The following is a 20988-nucleotide window of genomic DNA, read 5'->3' as shown; positions in this document are numbered from 1 at the left end:
TTCAGTTTAGGGCAAAATTTTACTTTAACCAAGATGGATTACTGGGACTCAGATGGGTAGCATTCCTTCACGTTTGTCCTAAAATAAGAAAGATTAAAGCTATTATGGTAAATAGAATTCTACAATTGAGTAACTGACTGTTTTAGAGAGCAGCACCTAGAAACCCGGTGTAGAAAGCTACATTGTCATATTCAGGATGCCCCATACCTGGAGGTGCTCGCCCATTGGTCTGGAACGGGTTAACGGCAGGTGCAACATGAGCAGCGACAAACGGGTTTGTGGAAGTAGCTGAAAAGTAGATAGCCAGGATATTACATCACAATGTGACAGCAGTAAGCAGCCAGCCTCAGCTCTTACACAGAATGTAACAATTTTAAAGTAGCAGAGGCCAAATAAGTTATATATTTTAGACTCAAGATGATAAAAGAATATCGGATCGATACAGGTATAATTTGTTGCATGTTTTTGTTGAAAGAGTTCTACAGTGTAATTGTTTTGGATTGTGGGACGAGTTAATGCCCAAACTGTCAAACAAATAAACAAGCTTGTTATTCACCTCCAAAAGGTCCTGCGACTGAGGCAGACTGATGCGTGTGTGCTGCTGGGACCGCAGCTGGCATTCCAAATACATTGCTGCAAGAGAGAGATTTCCCTCTGTGAATCACAAGGCTCAAATATAGTATTAATTGACCTTAAAACACAAGAGAAAAGCTTGATGCTTGCAGAGGCTATGCCACCATTGCATATCTGTATTTGTAAATTTATCTCAGAGGGAAGCAATACATAAACCTTAATTGTTACAGAAACACCAAATTATCAGTAACAAAATAGCAAAATTATTCGAATGACCCAAAAGCAATAAGAATATTGTATATAATGGGCCTCTTCCCTTTTTAAAAAAAAATATAAAAAATAAGACACTTAACACAAGGTCTCAGCTCCATCTAAAAAAATAAATAAAAATGAATAGCAATCAAAAATGTTCCTTCACCCCTCTATATAACATGCAAGTTCAAATATAGTGTAGAGAAATCTTTGTAAATAAACAGATTATTATTGGACGATCGTAAAAGTGAATTCGAGTTCAGCAATAGTTTTGCTGCTAGGTGGAGTTGGTAGAGATGTCAGCCCTCCTTGATAAATGTACTGGCCTAAAGCAAACAAGTTTACATTACAGACCATGCATTATATACTCAGACTTTTATCTGCCCCAAAAGGCTGTAGAGGAGAGGGTCATATAATTAAGATACATACTTGTCTGTTGGGGCTGGACCTGGGCCAGATTTGGCAGAGACTGTTGCACTGTTATAGTTGCTGGACTGCCCGCTGCCACCTGGAAAACATGGACTGTGTAAGGGAACACTGCATGCACAGGGACCAAGTGGTGTCAAGGTGAACACAAGGTCATTATATAGGTCATTGGACAACTTAAACACAGCAGGTATTTTAATTCATGTAATGCAACAGATCTTTCTACAGCAATTCTATATGGAGGTTATTGCACAAATTGGTTGCAGTTTTATGAGGAGGTAATGCCCTCTTAACTCATTGCAGAAGGTGCCATCTGTATTACAACTAAAAGGGCATTAAATCAGAGGCAAAAAACAAACAGCAACAACAGACAAAATACTGCTGAGGAATGGTCATACCATAAAATATTGCAATATCAAAACTATACAATTATAGAATGCAGTAAGGAAGAAAATATACTATGGTTACCTCCTTATTAGTACTATTCAATAGTAATACTCTCTTATGTATACCAAACGGAACATTTCTATTCCAATTAAAAGTTGTTCCAAGTTTTCCAAAAGGTTTCAAATAAAATACTAAAATAACCTGGCAATGTAAAGGAGAATATGGTCATCACCATGGTTCCTTCTGACCCCAGAAGAAGGTCCATAGATACGGTGCATAGCGATCTAACAGATCGCTATGCCTGTGTGATAAACCAACCAAAATGAGGGCTGATCCTTCCCTGTATGTCAGCTGGCTTCCCCAGACTCTATGACATGAGAGAGAACTAACCTCCACAGCTGCCCACCAATGTAGGACTTGCAGTAATTGCCTACTGTGTGGGCAGGCACATGAATAAAACAACTGCGTCTGTCCCTATCAAGCACATGTAATGGTTTACCGCTTACAGATTAGAAGGCAGCCTTCCCACACCCTCATCTCAACATTATCAATCAATACTTATGAATTTCATACTGTTCTTTTTAATCATTTCATCTTATTCTAAACATTATTAAAGAGAAAACCCATGTGTGTGAAATTGTTACAGTGTGTAGTCTCTTTACAGCACCTGCTTGGAACATGGGCCAAAATAGTGTTATGGAGGAGATGAGGTTTTATTGAACAGGTAGTTAGTGTACATTTGTTTTCGAAAATATGCCAGGTGTAAGCAAGGATGGTGGTGCATAAAAGGTAGAATATACCAAGTGCTGAGCTAGGTGGGCGGTGTAAAGAACATGCACTAGCATATATGTATTTCTCTCTCTTCTTACATTGTGCACTACTGAAGATATTGTCTAGGTCAGCAAGAGCTGCATATTTATCTGCTGAAGTCTGGCTGGGTTTACTAACAGCAGCAGTTTTACTGGCTCCAGTTGAATTGAAGGCTCCAAAGTCGGCGCTGGAGGACTTGGGAAAGTTGTCAAATTGAGCAAAGTTTGCATTAGCGTTTGTACCTAAAAAATAAAAAAAGGAACTCTTGAAAAATGGCAGAGAAAATCAAATAGGTCCTCATATTACATGTTGGGTGGTGACGCTTTGCGTTCAATCAACTCAACACTGAAGCATTAATTCTGATGTGTAATATTATTCAGTCAAGCCTAAACCGTGTGTTGTATCCTACTAGGAAAACATACAGTCAGCATCGTTACAGTTCTGATTCAAATTATTTTACCTTATGTGACTTGTTTCACCACAATATTTATATGTTGAACACCACAATATCTGACACATAGTACATAATCACACAACACTGTTTATGGAAATTGTTTTGGGTCAGTGTCTTTGTATAAATTATGACCGTTAGCTAGTGTGTTACACCTACACAGGCAGCTAATCAATTTGAGATGTATGGAGAACATTTATGTTAACAGGTACACAAAAAAAAACCAAAAAGAGGTGGTGTAACCCACAGCAACCAGATTCTAGCAGTCTTCTCTAGTAGTATAGTAAAGGCAAAACTAATTGGTCACCATGGGTTATAGCACCTCAGTTTCCATAAAATGTCCCTGTAGGTGCTGGAGACAACCTGTAAACCATCCACAAACATGGGTACATCTAATCTACAGACTACAGTAGAAAGCTAGACACACCAAGAACAAATAAAACATCTGCAGATATCCCCCGCAGGGACAGGAAAACTTACGGTAGGAGGCCTGCAGACAGAAAGCAGACGTAAAGTCGCCAACACTGCAGCTGGTTGAGAGCGTTCTGAACGCTGCGTTGCCATGAAAGGGTGAGAGGATGAAGTGGAAAAGAAAAACAAAAAGGGTTGCAGAGAAAAATAATCAAGATGCCATGTTTAAAGAAATGAAAACAATATACAGACAATACCGAACAGAAAAGTGCATGCAGTGGCGTGCGAACGGCATAGATCTCCAAAGGTTTGTGCAGACCTCCACAAGACAGTAACTACAGGATTCATTATTGAACACTGTTTCCTGGCAAATGTAAAGCACCCCAAAAAAAAAAAAAAAAAAAAATCAATCACAAGACACTTTCTTTCAGGACCAATCACTTTCATTTTGCCCTTCAATACATCAGTAGATGTACCCCGCAGGGGCAGGGACATGATTGCAGTGGCATTGTCTTGAAGAACTTTACTTTTTCTCCAATAGCCTCTGCTGCTGTACAAACACTGCAGGATGTAGCGAAATTCCTATTGGATGCATTGTCATCACAGGATTTAAGCACTCAACTGTGACCCAGGAGACAAGCGGCAACAGGACACTTTTTGCAGTGTAGTATGGTAAGAAAAAAATCATTGCAATGAAACATTTCCAGTATGACCAAATTGGGCAGAAATAAAATCATGTCGGCAAGTGAATGCATCGCACATTGTGAGCAGTCACAGCCTGACTGGAAACATTGTTCTCCTTGCAGTCACCCAATCAAATAGCCTGTTCTGTGGCATTGTGTCCTGTATGTGTGTGACCACACCAGCCAGATCTGGTGATTCAATGGTGATGCTGAATGACCAGTAAATAACAACTGCTTAACTCTACAGAGATTGGAATATATATATATATATATATATATATATATATATATATATATATATATATATATATATATATATATATATACACACATACACACATATACATATATATTCCATTAGAATTTGAGAACATTAAAGGATGAAATAATACTTTTGTTGCTCCCTTTTACCGAGCTTCCACATGCTTTTGATGGGTTATCTGCAATTCCATCAGATAAGTGCAATTTCACCCTCAGCATATATTGGATCCGCTCTCAATGTGTGTAGCAGCACAACTCTCCTTAAACTAACCTCTATTAACAGAGAGTCATTATTATGTTTTAGCATAAGATACTATTCTCTACCAAAAACGCTCATGGGAGAGAATCTGCCCAAAATATATCTTAAAGCTGCTGTATCAATGAAAAAGAAGAAAATTAGTTATTGTAAAGTATGGGCCTAATGGCTGCCTTTTAAATAAGCTTAATAAAAACAAACAGTTTGACCCATCACCCTAGCCTCAGTCATCACATTGCAAAGTGTTGGTGCTCACCTCTGGCTAATATACAATGGGTCATTCAAAATTAATTGGGTAATGGTTAAAGAAAAATAAGCCCTACACCCTTTAGACAAACATGGGACCTTCAAAAAAAAATTAAAAAAAATGTGAGTATAGCATAACGCACGCCCTATATCAATATTAGGCATAATACAGGTTGGTGCAATTGTCCATTGACACAATTCCAAGCCAAACCTTCCTTCAACCCTTTTTCCCAATTTGTCTTTCTCCATGTACTTTTCTATGGTGTTTAAAAGAAACATGTAAGTGCAATGTATTGGCCCAAACATTGCAATAGGCAATTTTTTCACTTTTGTATATTACAACCCTTTGAAATAGTTCTGGGATGTGGAAGGTCCCGGGGGGCGGGGGGCGTGGTCGCGACCAGAGGATTTGAAAAAGAAGGCATACTACAGCCTGTTGGTTTATATGGGACTAATCCTGCTATCATTGGTTTGATTGAAATTATGTGCTCAGCAACCAGTTCTTTCTGAGCCAGGTTATTTATTGAGGTTTATTTACAGGTCAATAAAGTCTCTGGGTAAAAAGCTTTTTCTGACATTAATCTCTTCTCGAATTAAAATACACTATCACATCTTTATTTTTCACAAATATTTCATTGGCCTCCTAGTTCTACATCAAATACCAAGTCTAATATATGTGTATGTACATATTCAGTACGTAAAATCCATGGGTATGCAGAACGCTACCTTGAAGACTGTACAGTAACATTTATACGCAAAACAATCATAAAATAAGACAACAAAATGTAAATGAAAGGCATGCTTGTAATGCTAAAGTACCACCTTATGCATAAATAAAAAAAGCACATAAAGGTACAATAGCTTGGGCTAAGAATGATTACATATAATATAACATAAAACAGCTTTAAAATCGTGTAAAATCACGTAGACAGCAAAACAGCATAACAAATGTAACAAAAATACACAAGATAAACAGACACAAACATTGAAATGGATGGAGATGTGAGCACCTTGCTTTCTGCACTGGCACAAGGCTTTGCCTAATCAAACTGCAGTACAGAGGCAAAACTACCTGTATTTAAGGGCTGGGTGGGTGTCTGGCTTGATTGGGGGAATGCTCCGAAACTACTCGTGCTATTAGACTGTCCGAATGCATCAAAGTTTGCAAAGTCTGCATGGGCAGAATTGTGAGCTGTAAAATGTAGAGAGCAGAAGAGGAGAAAACAAAAGAAAAAGTAACATAATGGTGTTAATGAAGATGAGCAACATAATGCTAAAACACATGCAAACATCAAAAATAAACTGATCATTAATCAGTGACAACACATATGTCAAATGAAACAGACAATGAAAGAATGGTTTGATCTGGTCGCTACATTAATACATTTGTTGCACTGTACTGTTGTACATATGATTCTCCTTGTAATTATGTAAAATTGATGTCCACCAATGAAATGTATTTTACTGGCAAACCCGGGCCCAGTGACATTTGGGAGATACTCACCCTCCAGTGGCTGCCTAAATAACCATTATCCGGAGAGAATTTCTGCTCTTTTGACACATTACAAATCAAATTGTGTCAGAAGATTCTTTTCCATTTCTCCTGCCATTAGCAGCATGAGAAATCGGCCATTGCGGAGGCCCTAGGAGGGAAGGGGAAGGTTTCGTAATAAAATTCCTCTATGGGCTGACATAACATTTAATATGCATACATTGTATAGATGTCCTCATATTAATGCTGCTATGCAGAAGGCTATAAATCAGTCTTGCACATTTCCCAATAACTGGTTATACTTAGAGCTTTGAGCAGGTGGAAGGAAACTAGGGAACAAGTAATAGCCCAACTGCTGCTCATAGGTGCATATTGTACCTGCCTTTGGTTGACCACTGCAGAGGCATATCAGACCCCCCCATTAACGTGGGGGGGGGGGGGGGGGGTTACATTTACCCAACCGAAGGTTAAAAAAAAAAAAACTATTGTAGATATTTTTCTAACAGGAACAAGTCAGTAAAAACAGATCTGTGTTTAAGGATAATTCCACCCATAAGCAAGAGAAATAAAATGCAAAAAATCATACTTCCCTGCAATGCCTGATGACTGTAACAGTCCCCAGCGGGAGATCCTCATTTGCTGGGAGAGGCTAATTACAAACAGACACTGGGTAGGAAGTTCACCAAGGTCAGTCACCAATTCTGCTGTCCATTTGACATTAGCCTGTCCAAGCAGGAAATAGGAACTCCTGCACTGGACAATTACAATCACAGGTGGTATTACCAACTATTGCAGGAGCATAAACAATGTTTTATTTTGTCATAAATTAATTCCACCTGAATCCAAACCACGCGTTATCCAAAAAAAAATGTGTATTTTTTGGGCATGCTGATGAGAGCGCTGCTCAGAAAAGGATCTGACCAATCATGTACAGCCAGCAGTACTGTGCAAGGACCCTAAGGGGAGGTATTGGAGGAACCGAATAGTCTCCACCTGTACTGTAGAATCTTAACATTTAACCAATTGCTGCTGCCAGTAGGAATGAAAAATTGAATAAGTTATTGTGTGTATGGAATCAATGTAGCTTAAAGAAAAATCTGGATAAGTTAATCATACACAAAGTGACAATAGGAGAGATGTTCCATCTAAAGGCTTTAGAAATCACAAACAACATTTTAAAAACTAATGCAAAATATGAATGAATAAAGCATTACATGCTACAGGAGTAGTGATCTACAAAAACCAAGGTTGCATTATTATAAACTGCTTTTTTTTAAAAAAAAAAAAAAATTAAAAAAAATTCTTTCCAAACATTTTAAAATGTTAGTAAGTCATAATTAGAAGTGTATATGATGACCAAATGTAAACAATAAGGCAATTTTATTTGAATGTGTTTTATGTGATTTTATTTTCAGAACATTTCTATCCTTTTCCACTTTATAATAATACCAGAAGTTGCCAATCACACAGGTTAAGATGTGACCACATCTCTCAATTTCATGTAATTGCAGCCAAATAAACCTCCAAATTTTAAATTGCACACATGAAAGTGCCACTAAAACTTTATTGGTAAATTCACTAAAAGTTCCACATGTGCCCACGTTTCACTGACCTCCTGATTACTCAGATGCCACGCTGTACAGACAGACGGCTACAAACTCTCGCAAGACGATGGAGGCCCTGTGACAATATTTTCCATCACACTCAATCAAATGTGATCCAAACAGATTTGTATAAGATATGAGAAGTTCATACTGGGAACAACAGTGGGCACCTGTAACAATGTACTAAAACTTGGTGTATGAATGAGGCAAATCTCACGTGTTTGTTCTGTATTCACAAATCTACCTTTAGTTTCTATTATACCACTACCCTGAAGTAATCTAGTAAAAATAAAAAGTCCCAAACCTGGCCAGAACACGTCTTTGAGGGGCCATATTACAAAATTTGGATGAGGGCCTAGCAATGCAAAGCAAACCGATGGAAACCTTGCTCTGCTCTTCCGTGGCCAGCACATACACATTGAATTCCTGTAGTAACCCTACACAATGCAGTGACAGTATCTCATCACTGGTCCCAATTAAACATCGTCCTTACTGAAACACCTGCGAGTCAGAATGGGTGGTTAAGAAAGAAGGAAACAGCAAGAAGTGAAGTGTGACTTTACTAGGAGACATTACAACATTTGAGGACATGACACTGTGAGGGAATAAAGCAGGACGAGAAAGTAGTGAGTGCAAACATGAATATAAATAATGGAGCATGCAGAAAAGCTGGTTCTCACTTTACATTTAAGGTTTCAAGAGGACTTGCAGAGAAATAAGACGTAATTAAAGATGCCAACATATAATGGTCTCTTTCCCCTAGTAACCGGCCAGCATCTGGAAAAACTGACACCACTTCTCCAGCACTGTCAATTATGCAACACTTCCTTACATTATTAAAGCTGTCCTTGACCAAAAGGAAAACACCACATTGTAACCAAACTATTGTGATTTATACAAATGTTTATCTAGGATAAGCATCAGTAGCTTGTATGTAAGATTATTATTATGCAGCAATACCAAGGTTGCAGCTAACCGTTAGCATGATGATGTAGATGGAAAATATTTCAACATTAAAAGGCACGTGTGTGGTCTAAATATTCCCCTACTGTGTTCCTGTTTTCTGTACTGAAACCTCTATTTCACTTTTACAAAGCGACAACATGCATTGTTGAAAATTCAGCGGATGCTTAGTGTTTCTAAGTCAACTTTTAATAGTATTTTCACCAGTTAATAACATTGTCTCAAACATTAGCAATATAATCAGTCTCCTACCTGTATGACTGTTAAAATTTGCAAAGTTGGCAAAGTTAGCAGTGGCAGCAGGCTGGGGTGCAGGGGTAGCAAAGATGTCTGCTCCAAGGTCACTCAGTAGGTCAAATTGTTTCTTCTCTTGATGCTGCTGATGGGGCACCTGGTTGCGAGCCACAACAGGAGACTGAAAACAAGACCTTTGTTAGCAAAATAGGAAGCTATATAAAACTATAAACAATGTGATTTTTTTTTCCCAGGTACACTTATCGCCAGGCCACGCCACTTGCACTGGAATTAAATTACCCAATTTTCAAGACCATCAAGCTCTCTGCACGGAAACGGTCTTTTAAAAAGATGACGAAATCTGGTCTTAAGGGCTTTAGCAACCTAAGGCTTCCAAGCTGCTGTGGGACTCACTCGGTGTCAGTGGTCAGAGCTGTCACATGGAGCATGCCCACATATATCCTGTGCATGGAAGCAGTAACCCCGATCTTTGTATGATCTGGTTACCAAGTTCAGGACAGACTTACCCATAACACCTACCAGGACACTGGTGATATTAACAGCAGTTTAAACATCATATTAACAATTCCTATTCTGAACAATACATTGTAAGTACTTTGTTCACAGGATTCTCTGATTATATAGGTCATATAAAGTAGGGTCTATTCTCTCATTTATTCTTTACTAAACATTTAGTAAAATATATGGGGGAAACCTTCTCAAAGCAACTAATTTCTATAAATTCAAGAGTAAAATGTAATTTATTTAGCAATATATAAAAACACCTCTCAGACTACATAACAAATATATTTTTAAAACTGTATCCGTATAATATTCTCTTCGTAATGACAGAGGAAGCCTGCAAATAGAGCATGGAGTGGGAGATGGGGAAAGGGAGGGGAGAAGGGAAAGGAAGGCGACAAGGACTGGCAATAACAGCCTTGCCCATGAAGCTCAAATTCTGGTCACGTAGAACAGAGCTAGGCAATATCCTAAAGGCTGGCAGGATATAGCTACACAACAGCTGGAAAGCTGTAGACTGCTGAAGTCAGGCCTACACCATTGCTGTCCACCATTTATGGAGAAATGACCCTTTAAATAAAGCCATCAATTTTTAAATGGTTTGGAAAATTATTACATAGCTGCAGAAATCATGCAGACTTCTCCCCAGCACCTATTTCCCGGGTGCTCCACCTGGCTGTTTTTATTTGCCACCCGGCTCTTGGAGCCCAACAGAGTCCTATTGTAATAGAATAAACCATTGTTTCTCCATTAGAACAGGCATCATATGAGCACTACAACCAGCAGTGTGTGTTAGACCTACAAAATATATACACGAATTAGGGGAAACCAAACTCAGTACACACCACAGTTGACATTGAAAACAATGTAGATGTCTATATGAAGTATGGCAGACATACTTCATGCTCTGCCATACTTCATATAGACATTCACATTGTTTTCAATGTCAACTGTGGTGCATACAGAGTTTAGCTCCCCTAGTTTGTGTATATATATGTGCCCAAGAGTCTTTTGTATGCCAAGTGTGTGTGTTAGACCACTGACCACCAGTCCTGGCAGGTGTGGACACTTATAACATGTTTCAATAGCATTGCAAACAATTACAACTGTCCCCACCTGGCTCCTCCTTAATGCCACCCAGCTGGCAAAATTTTCTGGGGGAGAACACTGTCATGCATACGTTATAAATAAATGATTGTCTGCCTGGCAGGTGTTCTTCTCCCATTCCTACTATTCTATTCCTAGGCCACTAGGATTGGATGAGGACGGAAGATCTCAGAGTACAACTTAAGCTGGGTACACACTACAGAAATTTCGACCAACTTTTTATGCCGAGCGATTTTACATTCGATCGATAGTCCGATCGCTCGGTCCATGGACTGCATACACACTAGCCTTGTTTAGGACGATAAAGGGAAGAGCGGACGTCCCTTTAGGGACTTTTTACAGCCATGTTGTCGTGAGCAATGACTGTAATTTCGTACGCTCTGTTGTGGATCGGTCGGAAGTTTATACACACTACACAGCGAAAACGAGATTGGAACGAAAATATTAAACGGTACGACCAACCAAATGAGGCGACAATCGTCCATTTGGGCAGACCTTCGACCATCGTGTCACTACACACACTGACCCGACTTTTGAACGAGCGGTCGGGTCGTATGTCGGCTGTTTGAGCCGATTATTGGACGAAAACAGTGTAGTGTGTACCCAGCTTTAGTGTCTGTTGTTTAACCAAGAGACAAGGTGTTTGCAGCGAAGACAACTATATCTATTTTGCATATATGCTAGAAGGGATGCAGGTATTATGAACCAGGCGGGTCAGATACAACAGAAGCATTTGGCTGTATGACAAAAGTTATGTTAGCTAGGGGCCACAGAACAGTGTATAAAGAATAGCATCCAGAATACCAAGCTCAGTAAGTTGTTTCATCCACATAGGTTACTCAGCCTAAAAGGCCTTATTAAAGAGATCACCAATTTGCTATAATAAACAAACCCTCCATACCCACTGAGGTGTAGGATGCGGCAACAAATAGCATGCTGCATCCCAGGTGTGATCTGCACTGCAATGCGTACAGAGGACATTTTAACCATAGAGATTTCTATTATATGTTTCAGTAGCATCCATTGTACAGTGGACCTAACATGCTATTGCTTTACCTAGTGTGTATGTACATGTATAACATGTCGTGACACAGCGGTATAACTTTTACAATGGGTGCTAGCATCGTACAACTGCAGGATTACATGTCAGTGTCTAGATTCCTTATGAAGTGCTATAAAATAGTGGTGACAAGTACATCACTGTTCCCCTGCTGCAGTAGCTTTGACGAATCAGATGAGCCGAGTCAGGGCATAAAGTGCACCCTTTCTCTGCTCTTTTTCCAGGTCAGACAGGGCATAGAAATGCTTTTGGTTATTACAAATACACTATGGTTATTACTATGATGCACAGGGAATCTGGACAATCTAAAGATAAACACCGTAAGTAACTCACCGCCTCTTATGTATTTCTTCCCTTGGGGGATCACACTTATTTTCTAGCAGGCATGTAGAAAACAGCGGTAATTAGTTGCCTAGTTCATTATGGCTGTGCCAGAGGGAGAAATTAGAGCGACGAGCGCTATAGCATCTGGAGAGCCATGTGACTATAAAAACTATCATCACTTGTAGAACAAGCCATTTCCAGTTATGTGTGGTAACTATGGGATTATTTAGGAAGAGGATTTCGGAGAAAGCATGGACAGAGTAAAAGGTCACGCAGTGAAGAATGAGAGCGGATAGCTGGCAGGAAAAACAAGAGGAAGTATTCATTCACCACCCCAAAGTGTTTGTGAGCAGTGAGTACAGAAAAATAATCTACGGGAAGAAACATTGTAAAGAGACGGGAAATTCATTTGGAAACCTGGTCAGTGACTGACTCAGCATTTCGGACCTTAGTATGAATGTGTATTAATAAGCAGAACAGCAGCAAGAATTGGACAGAAATAAGCAGTTTGTTTTGCTGTAGTCAATCAACTATTTTTATTATTACACTACTGCTGGCTGTCAGTGGTGTAACTGAGGGTTCAGATACTGGCATACATTGCTCCATGTTTCTACAGAACATTTATATTCCCTACCTTATTGCACAAAGCCTGATTGCAATTTCAGGTAAAGTAATGAATGCAGCACCCAGGAACAAACGGTTACAAATCTCATTTGACCATTAGATGCTTTGAACTTCATAATACTGACCCTATATTATTTACAAATATGATTTTGACAGTTCTCAAAATGGAATTTAATGTCTTTAGATAGGAAGGTCCAATTGACTCATCTGACATCAGGTATCCATCATTGTTTTTAATGCAGACGGAACTCCAGGTAGCTAGCACTTTATTTTTGGATACCTTAAGAGACAAACAGCTCCCTAAAGCTATACTCCCAAAGATGATTGCACCATATATTTCACAGCAAAAAACATCTGTTAATGAGAGTTTATAATCTACAAGAAATAAAAGGTGTTTCTGGCTGTGTGGGGGTCATTTACGAAGCACAAAACACCCACTCAGCAGCGGAAATGCAGCGATGGACCCGTGGTGCGCCTTGTTCTGTGCAAACGTGCTTAGATTTCTATGCATAAGTCTGCACAGGCGGAAGGGAGATGTTGAACGGAGCAAAAGTGCGCCTAGCAAAATATGGAGTATATATACATTAAAGGACCCAGATTCCCCAAGTAGCCATTGGGAGAAGGGGAAACACATGCTCACCTGGCTAGGGGTCCCCTTGTTTAGCTGTAGAGCTGGTGCAGATTCCCCCAGAAGAGTTTTCAATGGTTTGACTTCTGGTGTACTGCTGGTGCTACTAGCAGAGGATCCAGATATAGACGCGTGAACAGAGGCCACCACCCTGGCCTGTTCTGGTGGAACATACCTGGAGAGAGATCGCACAGTGAACAGGGAGAATAAAAATAAAAAACCATGGGACATTAGAAAGAGTAAAACAAGTTGCCCAGACAAGAACAGATGCGGCCACACCGCCTGAATCAGTTTGGCCACAAATGTGGATTCCCTGTTAGAGAACTCCTGCAATTTGGTGCTCATTCCAAAGTGAAAATTTTTGTAGGCCTATTAGTGACACACAGGCAGTAGCGGTCATCTGCCACCTAGATTTATATGAAACTGATCCTATCGATTTTAACCAAACTTAATATGTTGATCACTTTGGGATCACACACACAATACAGAATCAGGGCGATTCACCAGCCCTCACCCAATTACAGACGTCAGACATTTTTTTTAAAAAAAAAAAATATATTAATAGGAGGTCTGATACTACACGGCAGAAACACCTACCATCGCTTCTTCTCGTACTTTTCTTGAAGGAATTCTTTCACTTTCTGTGGATCTCTAAAGTCTGGGATTGCAGAAGACCTATCATCAAATAAACCTAGCCAAATCTGTTTGCATACCTAAACCAATAAAACAAAAAGTTACATTGGTAAAAAGTAATTACAGTGCACATTATCACTATTAAGTGACACACGGTGAGTAGTTCACTGTACAAGACACTAGTATTTCAGTCTGACAAACCAGTACAATTAGATGTGGTTATGATTCTAACTAATGTAATAATCCAAAACACATTCACTGTAGTCCTAGGACATAGTCCTATGCCAGCACTCTCTCCCTTTTGTCCACTAACTTCCGCTACTTCTCCTGTAATATAGTATATATTTCTAGTGCTAATTTCACAATGATGCAGCTGTATTAGGTTTTCAGGAGCGTGCACAGTATGGCATAGAAGAAAAAAGACAATACAGCTATGGAGATGCGGTCGTGGCTGTCACACGTGCTGGTGTTCAGTTACACAGCGCTATTGTATTTCACTTTACAATAACCAGCCATATCAAAAGACAGGTTTGCCTATTTAATTGATGAGTCTTGTAAAGCATCTGAAATCGGCAGTCATCATGGGGTCAGAATGTCAGATGTTTGTTCTGTGCATGGCTGAATGAAGAATCAACATTTATAAGATCTTATTAGTGTGTTCCAAAACTACAGCTGTTTGGTATAAAATGTTCCCCAGCACCAATAAGGGGTACTCCTGCCAACAAGGCAATATAGTTAGTTACCAAACGAATTGTAAAGGGGATTATCCTTTAAAATATTAAACTATGAGATTTTAATGCTTGGTAGCAATCAATTTATAAGTGTATCATAAGACTTCTTTAGGACCCTTTCTCAAATACACCAAGAGGCATAACTAAGGATTACTGGGCCTCATAGCAAAATATTCAGTGGGAAATTATAGAGAGCTATATACACTGTTCCCAGTCCTCGAGCATATCCTCAAATATACAGTAAGCTACACCCTAGCATAGATACTAGTCTGAGAAATAGTTCCCTAGCAGAGCTCATCATCAGTGCCCTAATATAGCTCCCAAAGGTAGATCCCTGTACCCAGTAATAGTACCCAACATAGCTGCCTGCCTCCAGTATGACCCCATATTATAGCTTTGTATCCCCAATATTAGTCCCATAGCATTGCTCCCTGCCCCCACAGCATTAGTGCCCTAGTATAGTTCCCAATCCTCAATAGTAGATCCATAGCATAGATCCATGTCCCTGGTATTAGTAACCAAACATAGCTGCCTCTCTAGTATGAGCTATCTTCTAGCCTCAGTGTTCTAGCACAGCTCCCTGCACCCAAGGCTAGGAGTAGGAGGCAACGATATGGCCAGTCCTGCGGGCAACAAAGCACCATTATGGGCTGCTTCAGCTAGTTACACCTCTGCATATACACATGGGATTTGGACAGAGAACCCACCCTCTGCCCAGCCACTGGTACTACCAACTGGTACAGTTTTTTGCAAAACAAAAACAAAAAACTACATTAAAAAAAAGTTACTTGGCTAATTGGGGATGTATATAACTGGGATAGGAAACATTAGGGAATGCTTATAACTACATAGTGCTATCCCTATAGCGCTGAGCAGCAAGGGTGGACTGAGAAGCCTAAAGAATGTCATTCATAGTTTCCTGTTTGTAGTCAGCCCTTCCTGCACAAATAACGGCACAAAGGTCAGCTGATCAGGAGCAGTTTGTCCCAGCTTATCAAACTCAAAGTGTGCCATACCCAGGAAAAAGGCTAAGTAGAGTGCATGAAGGAACACGGTAAAAACAGCACACACTTAAACATAAAAAAAATGCAGATTACATAGCACAAAAACCAACTACAGGCTGTATGCCTTGCAAATAGATAACACTTTTTACCACACTAATAGAAGACCACATCTGATTAGTGATGTAACCTTGTGCAACCAAATGTGCAGCATTGCTCTTTATACCAATCAGCACTATTGCAGGACTGAACAATTCATCCATACCACACTGTCCTCTCAAATTAATGGGGTTCCCCTCTTCAAAAAAGACAACTCCTTCAATAAAAGAAAAAGTCTGCACTACCAGAGGAATATGCTACAAAACTTACATTGACTACAACCCACATGCACACCTAATTGTTTTACACCAGCCGAATAACAAGAATACAAACAGCTGCAGTCAAAATGTATATGGTGCATTAAGGCATCAGAACAAATTCACTAAGGTGTGTGTATTAGGGAATTTAGACTGTAAGCTCCAATGGGGCAGGGACTGATGCGAGCGAGTTCTCTGTACAGCGCTGCGGAATTAGTGCCGCTATATAAATAAATGATGATGAGGCAGGCTGGTACAGGTGTTTCTAAATGTTATGAGCCAGGGCCAAACACAAGCTGACGGCAACGCTGAAGTGCAATATGTGCAAGCCCCTCCCATCCCCATTATAATTAAGTCAGCTACCTTCTAATGCAACCCCCCTCTTAAGTGGACGTAATAAAAAGGGAGCAGGGTGATGATAATGAATACTTACATCATTGCCGTGCTTCTGAAGGAATTCTATTTCTTGCTGTGTAAATGTGGTCATAGAGATTGACTTCACTCTGTGGGGTGGGTTCAAGCCGCGCCTAGAGGAGGTAAAGAGACATTACACTTAAAATAGTACTATAGGATTACGTTAATAATGTTTCTGTCCCTTTCATATCAAGTCTGATTTTCCTGTTATTTCAAGGCAAACTTATATAGTCTGGTCTTCTCCTGAGGAAAGACATTAAACCAAAACAAGAAATGTTGTGCAGTAGTACCCCCATTAGTACTGTGCCCCTGTCATCTAATATCCATGATACATGCTGTGGCACACATTATTTACCCTTGAACAAGTAATACAAAAACAAGCACTGGCTCACATGCAAGACTGTCAGATAGGATTTCTAGTGCACATACTGTATATTAACGCATGTGGTAAGCTTATTGCTGTACGGTGAGCTTGTGGATGACTGAATAATACCAATGACAGCTGGCTCAGTCTACACATAGGTTGGGTGTTGACACTGCAAGGCTGGCATTTAATTCTGCATGTAACGTGTGTTTAATGCCAGGTAAGCACATGTAAATATCTGTGAAAATTAAAATCTTGGCACCAAAATAAAACATATGTGCATTTTTACTTTCTTTTAACTTGCATTGTACAGCAGTGTATTACCCTGAACACTTGTCCTATTTCATTTTCAACCCAGCTGAAAACCTACATTCATTCCAACAGGGGAGCACTGGTAATGGAATGAGATGTGGCTAAGAATGGGTCACAAATGCATTTCCAAAAACGTTTAGTTTGGTCACAGGTGCATGGTTAGAATACAAAAATATACACATGTAAACATATCAAATACGTACATAACCATAATGTGTTTAAGTACACAGCCACTAGGCTTAGTGCAGAAAATATATTGTCAGTCCTCTGTCTTCGGTCTATCCAAGAACCGACGTCCAGCATAATAAAATCACGTGCACAACAAATAGAATTAAAACACAATGGGGCATATTCAATTGTTCCGGCGCGGAAAAAGTATTATCATTGTTACGGTAATTCTAAACCGGATTTCAGCTCGCAGCTCTCTGAGCCACGAGCTGAAATCTAGCGTGAAAAGTACTGTAATAACAGTATTTACGCGCACTATTACCGTAATGACGGTAATAGTGCGCGGGGCGCATTACTTTAGGCTGTAACGCCAACAATTGAATATGCCCCAATAAATGACGTTTACGTTGAAGACACAAAGTTCCATTTACACTTGTGTCAGTAACAACTGTCATCAGATCAGACAGCAGGGCTAGTAATACCAAAGCTCCTTCCAGTGTCGCACTTCACTAAGAGGCCTAATAAAACAGTAGCTACAGGTACCTTTTGTAATGAAGAAATACACTTATTTACAATCAGCTGAAGTACCTGGGTTTGAATGATCAAGTTATTAATGAGTTGGATGTAACTGTCAACCTTTTAAAAATAATTAGCAGTTCTTCCAACACACCCATGAGGTGGCTGCCCGATGTAGTTTTTGTTTTTATATTAAATGTCTGCCAAATGCATCCTGTGGAAGGCCCAGGACAGGTTCCCCAGGTCAAAGTTCTGCCCAGCATACACCAACGGGAGGTCAGACTGGGACACTAAACCCTTTAAAACCCAGCCAGGATCCAACTGGACCACCTCACGTTGGTTTCATCCCAATCGGTGCAGGGGTGCCCGAATGCATAATCGGACAGATAAACCGACCAATGAATTTTATATATAAAATATATCCACATGATGTATGCGCTATCTGCTTAGGTTCCCTCACCAGCAGAATTATGACATTTACAATAAAAAACAATGTATAAAATACTCCCTCACAAATAACAGCCAGGTATTTCTAGCTCTAACATGTTTGTGAACCTTCTGTATAAACAGATTTGCAAATGTTTGCACTAGTACTCACATCACAGTTGCCACCAGTTTTATCAGTGGTATCCACTAAGCTATGGACAATGACAGAAGTCCGAATACTGCACCACCGTTAAGTGTGTCAAACTAACAAATAACTACAACGGGTACTTATCACTTTCCAAGCTCACAATGTATGTAACCGAGGTATATGAGGACAATGCATAGACAATACCACCACTTATAGGCAGGCTATATTTATTATAATCCAAAGACAGAACAGTGGTAAGAAGGACAAGCCTGCAGACACAGCCATATGGGTAAAAACAAGCCCCACAGTGTTTCTGTATTGTATAAACAAATAACATAGCTATATCAATAGGCAATAAGGCTCTACATTGAGACTGTAAAAGGTTCAGAGAGGTGACCCAGAGCCCCCATATACAGTACCACATGGGCGAGTACCAGCTCATGCCGCTTGCCTGGTTAATAATGAGTAACGCTACTATTAACATTTGAAAATATATATCATGTCCACATTCTGAATTATGGGACAGACCTTAATCTATTGTGTATAGTTGGAAGTATCTACTCAGACCTGCAGGGATATAATCAAGACTGTGAATCATTTTAAGATTTAGTTTCCTGAATAAGTCAATAAAAAAACTGTTGAACCCCTCACCCGAATCCCAACACTATAAGAGCAATTTGTAGGGGCCAGTACACCGTAGGTGTATAAACGGCTGACAAATGACACAAAACGTGAAAGAAAAGTTAGTAAATAAAACTAGATCAGAGTAAGAACCGGTTTTCTTAGCGGGGAGCCAAGATTTATTCTGGCAGAATAAAACGACTTGTTTCCGTGATACAGAAGACACTTTACACACAGATTACAAATCAAATGGGTTGGAAAGCTTTTACAGCCATACTATTAGCATATCCCATGCAATAAAATCTCCAAGACAAAAAAGCCTCACCCTTTTGTGGTTGGATGAACTGTCAGCAATACATGAATATGTAAGAACTACTCTGAACATAATGTATGTCGTAGAGCATTTCAACTTCATTATAAAACACAAAGGTCGTCTTATTCTGTGTTCATTTTGCACTTTAAGCCCAGTGACTCGGAACCAGTGTGCCAGGACAAATGCCTATGTCATGGTTCATGGCTGACCGTGCCACAAGACAGTATGACCAGAAAGAAACATTTCTGATCAAAAATTAAAAAAAATAAAAATGAAACTTCTATTTAATGATTCTTGTTTTATGCATTAAAATATTTGACATTTCACAAACAAATGAATAAGGTTTCAATCACACTAGCAGGTGTGTGACAACAAAGCAGAGTACTGGTTCTGTCCTAGTAGAAAGCTGTAGGTGTTTCACACGTTTATCTGCTGACTGCACAGCACAAGCACTAGAAGATACTGACAATTACACAGCAGATAACAGACACTTGGCCAACACAGTCTGTCCATTCCTACCATCTGCTATACATTTCAAGCTCCATTTGAATACATGATAGTCATAATTTGTTTTTATCAATTCCACCCACTACTTTGGTTCTTGCTAAAGGCCAGTTCTCTTTGCAAAGATAATGAAACTGCTCTACAACAGCTTCAACTATAAGAAAACCTAAAATACAAGATATGCAAGCGTATGTACAGGTCCTTGGATCCTGACGATAACAGCTGAGGGAGAGGGGGAGAGACTCATGTTCAGAGATGCCAGTATAAGGGCATGAATTCCTGTCAAAACTAGGTGAAGCCAAATACTGATTGGCAGTCGCTATGGCTGTCCTTTAAAGTAAGTTTAATTCAGGTATGAGAGAGAAAGAAAATTCTACTGCTATTTACCTTTTCCCACTGTACCAGTTAACGTAAATGTCTTTACTCTCAAACAGAAACTTTACTACCAAACCCCCAGAGAAAAAAAATCATGTTACAGTCAAGTTTTAAGAAGTGAGCCTCTTCTGCACTATGGTGATGTAACATGTGTCATGCTTACCAGGGGGCAGATATGAAATGCCCAATATTACAGTGGCTCCTAGAGAGGCCAAGTAGAAAGCATGCACATTATATTACATAGTTGAAGCTTCCCTTCATCATCACCTATTTATATATAGATAGCGCCACTAATTCTGCAGTGCTGTTGTGGTATATAAAAAATGTTACATATATATTGATGAATGACACGAACGTGTTTTTTATTTTTGCTTACTGGATCATGTTTTAGATGTAATGTACAGTGAACATACTATAAACAAGGCTTTTAATGAACAGTACAATCTGCATTGTACAAGTCAATAGTCAGTCACCTTGTATTATACATGTGTAGGTGTGTGCTGGCAGATTAGGAATTTACCCTCAAATACAAATTCAAAGGCAATGTTTGTTTGCAGTCAATTATCTCTTTGTTTTCAAATCAGTGAGCACTTTAAATTCACAAAGTGTGTCAGGTGAAATGGTGTTTTCTAAATACTCTTATGAAAACAACAAAGTTTATAACTGACTTGGATTTTACTGAAGGTGAGAACATACATCAGTCATAACTAGTTAATCTATTCATCTAGTTAAGTTAAATGAGAACGTAGACCATATTTTCAGTTTCACATGCAAGATCAGACCACAAATTAC

At 39.4% G+C, this 20988-nt stretch overlaps 1 protein-coding gene across 7 annotated transcripts in view; it reads right to left on the bottom strand.

Annotated features, from left to right (window-relative positions):
* The window catches only part of AGFG1 (ArfGAP with FG repeats 1), a 44381-nt gene that overhangs the window by 12939 nt on the left and 10454 nt on the right, over positions 1 to 20988 (bottom strand). Inside the window, exons 2-11 of one of the 7 annotated variants that reach the window (XM_075201658.1) lie at positions 16469 to 16562; positions 13912 to 14027; positions 13327 to 13489; positions 9068 to 9230; positions 5829 to 5948; positions 3380 to 3451; positions 2508 to 2690; positions 1255 to 1333; positions 557 to 633; positions 208 to 288 (exon numbers count right to left, since the gene is read on the bottom strand). In XM_075201658.1, coding sequence (XP_075057759.1) covers positions 208 to 288; positions 557 to 633; positions 1255 to 1333; positions 2508 to 2690; positions 3380 to 3451; positions 5829 to 5948; positions 9068 to 9230; positions 13327 to 13489; positions 13912 to 14027; positions 16469 to 16562 — 1148 coding nt within the window. The remainder of the gene's footprint in view (positions 1 to 207; positions 289 to 556; positions 634 to 1254; positions 1334 to 2507; positions 2691 to 3379; positions 3452 to 5828; positions 5949 to 9067; positions 9231 to 13326; positions 13490 to 13911; positions 14028 to 16468; positions 16563 to 20988) is intronic. The other 6 variants (XM_075201660.1, XM_075201662.1, XM_075201659.1 and 3 more) reach the window with 6 other exon arrangements.

This window comes from Mixophyes fleayi, chromosome 3 (assembly GCF_038048845.1).
Source record: "Mixophyes fleayi isolate aMixFle1 chromosome 3, aMixFle1.hap1, whole genome shotgun sequence".
Lineage (NCBI taxonomy): Eukaryota > Metazoa > Chordata > Amphibia > Anura > Limnodynastidae > Mixophyes > Mixophyes fleayi.
Note: the sequence above shows the minus strand (reverse complement) of the source record. Positions and strands in the feature narration are given on the sequence as shown.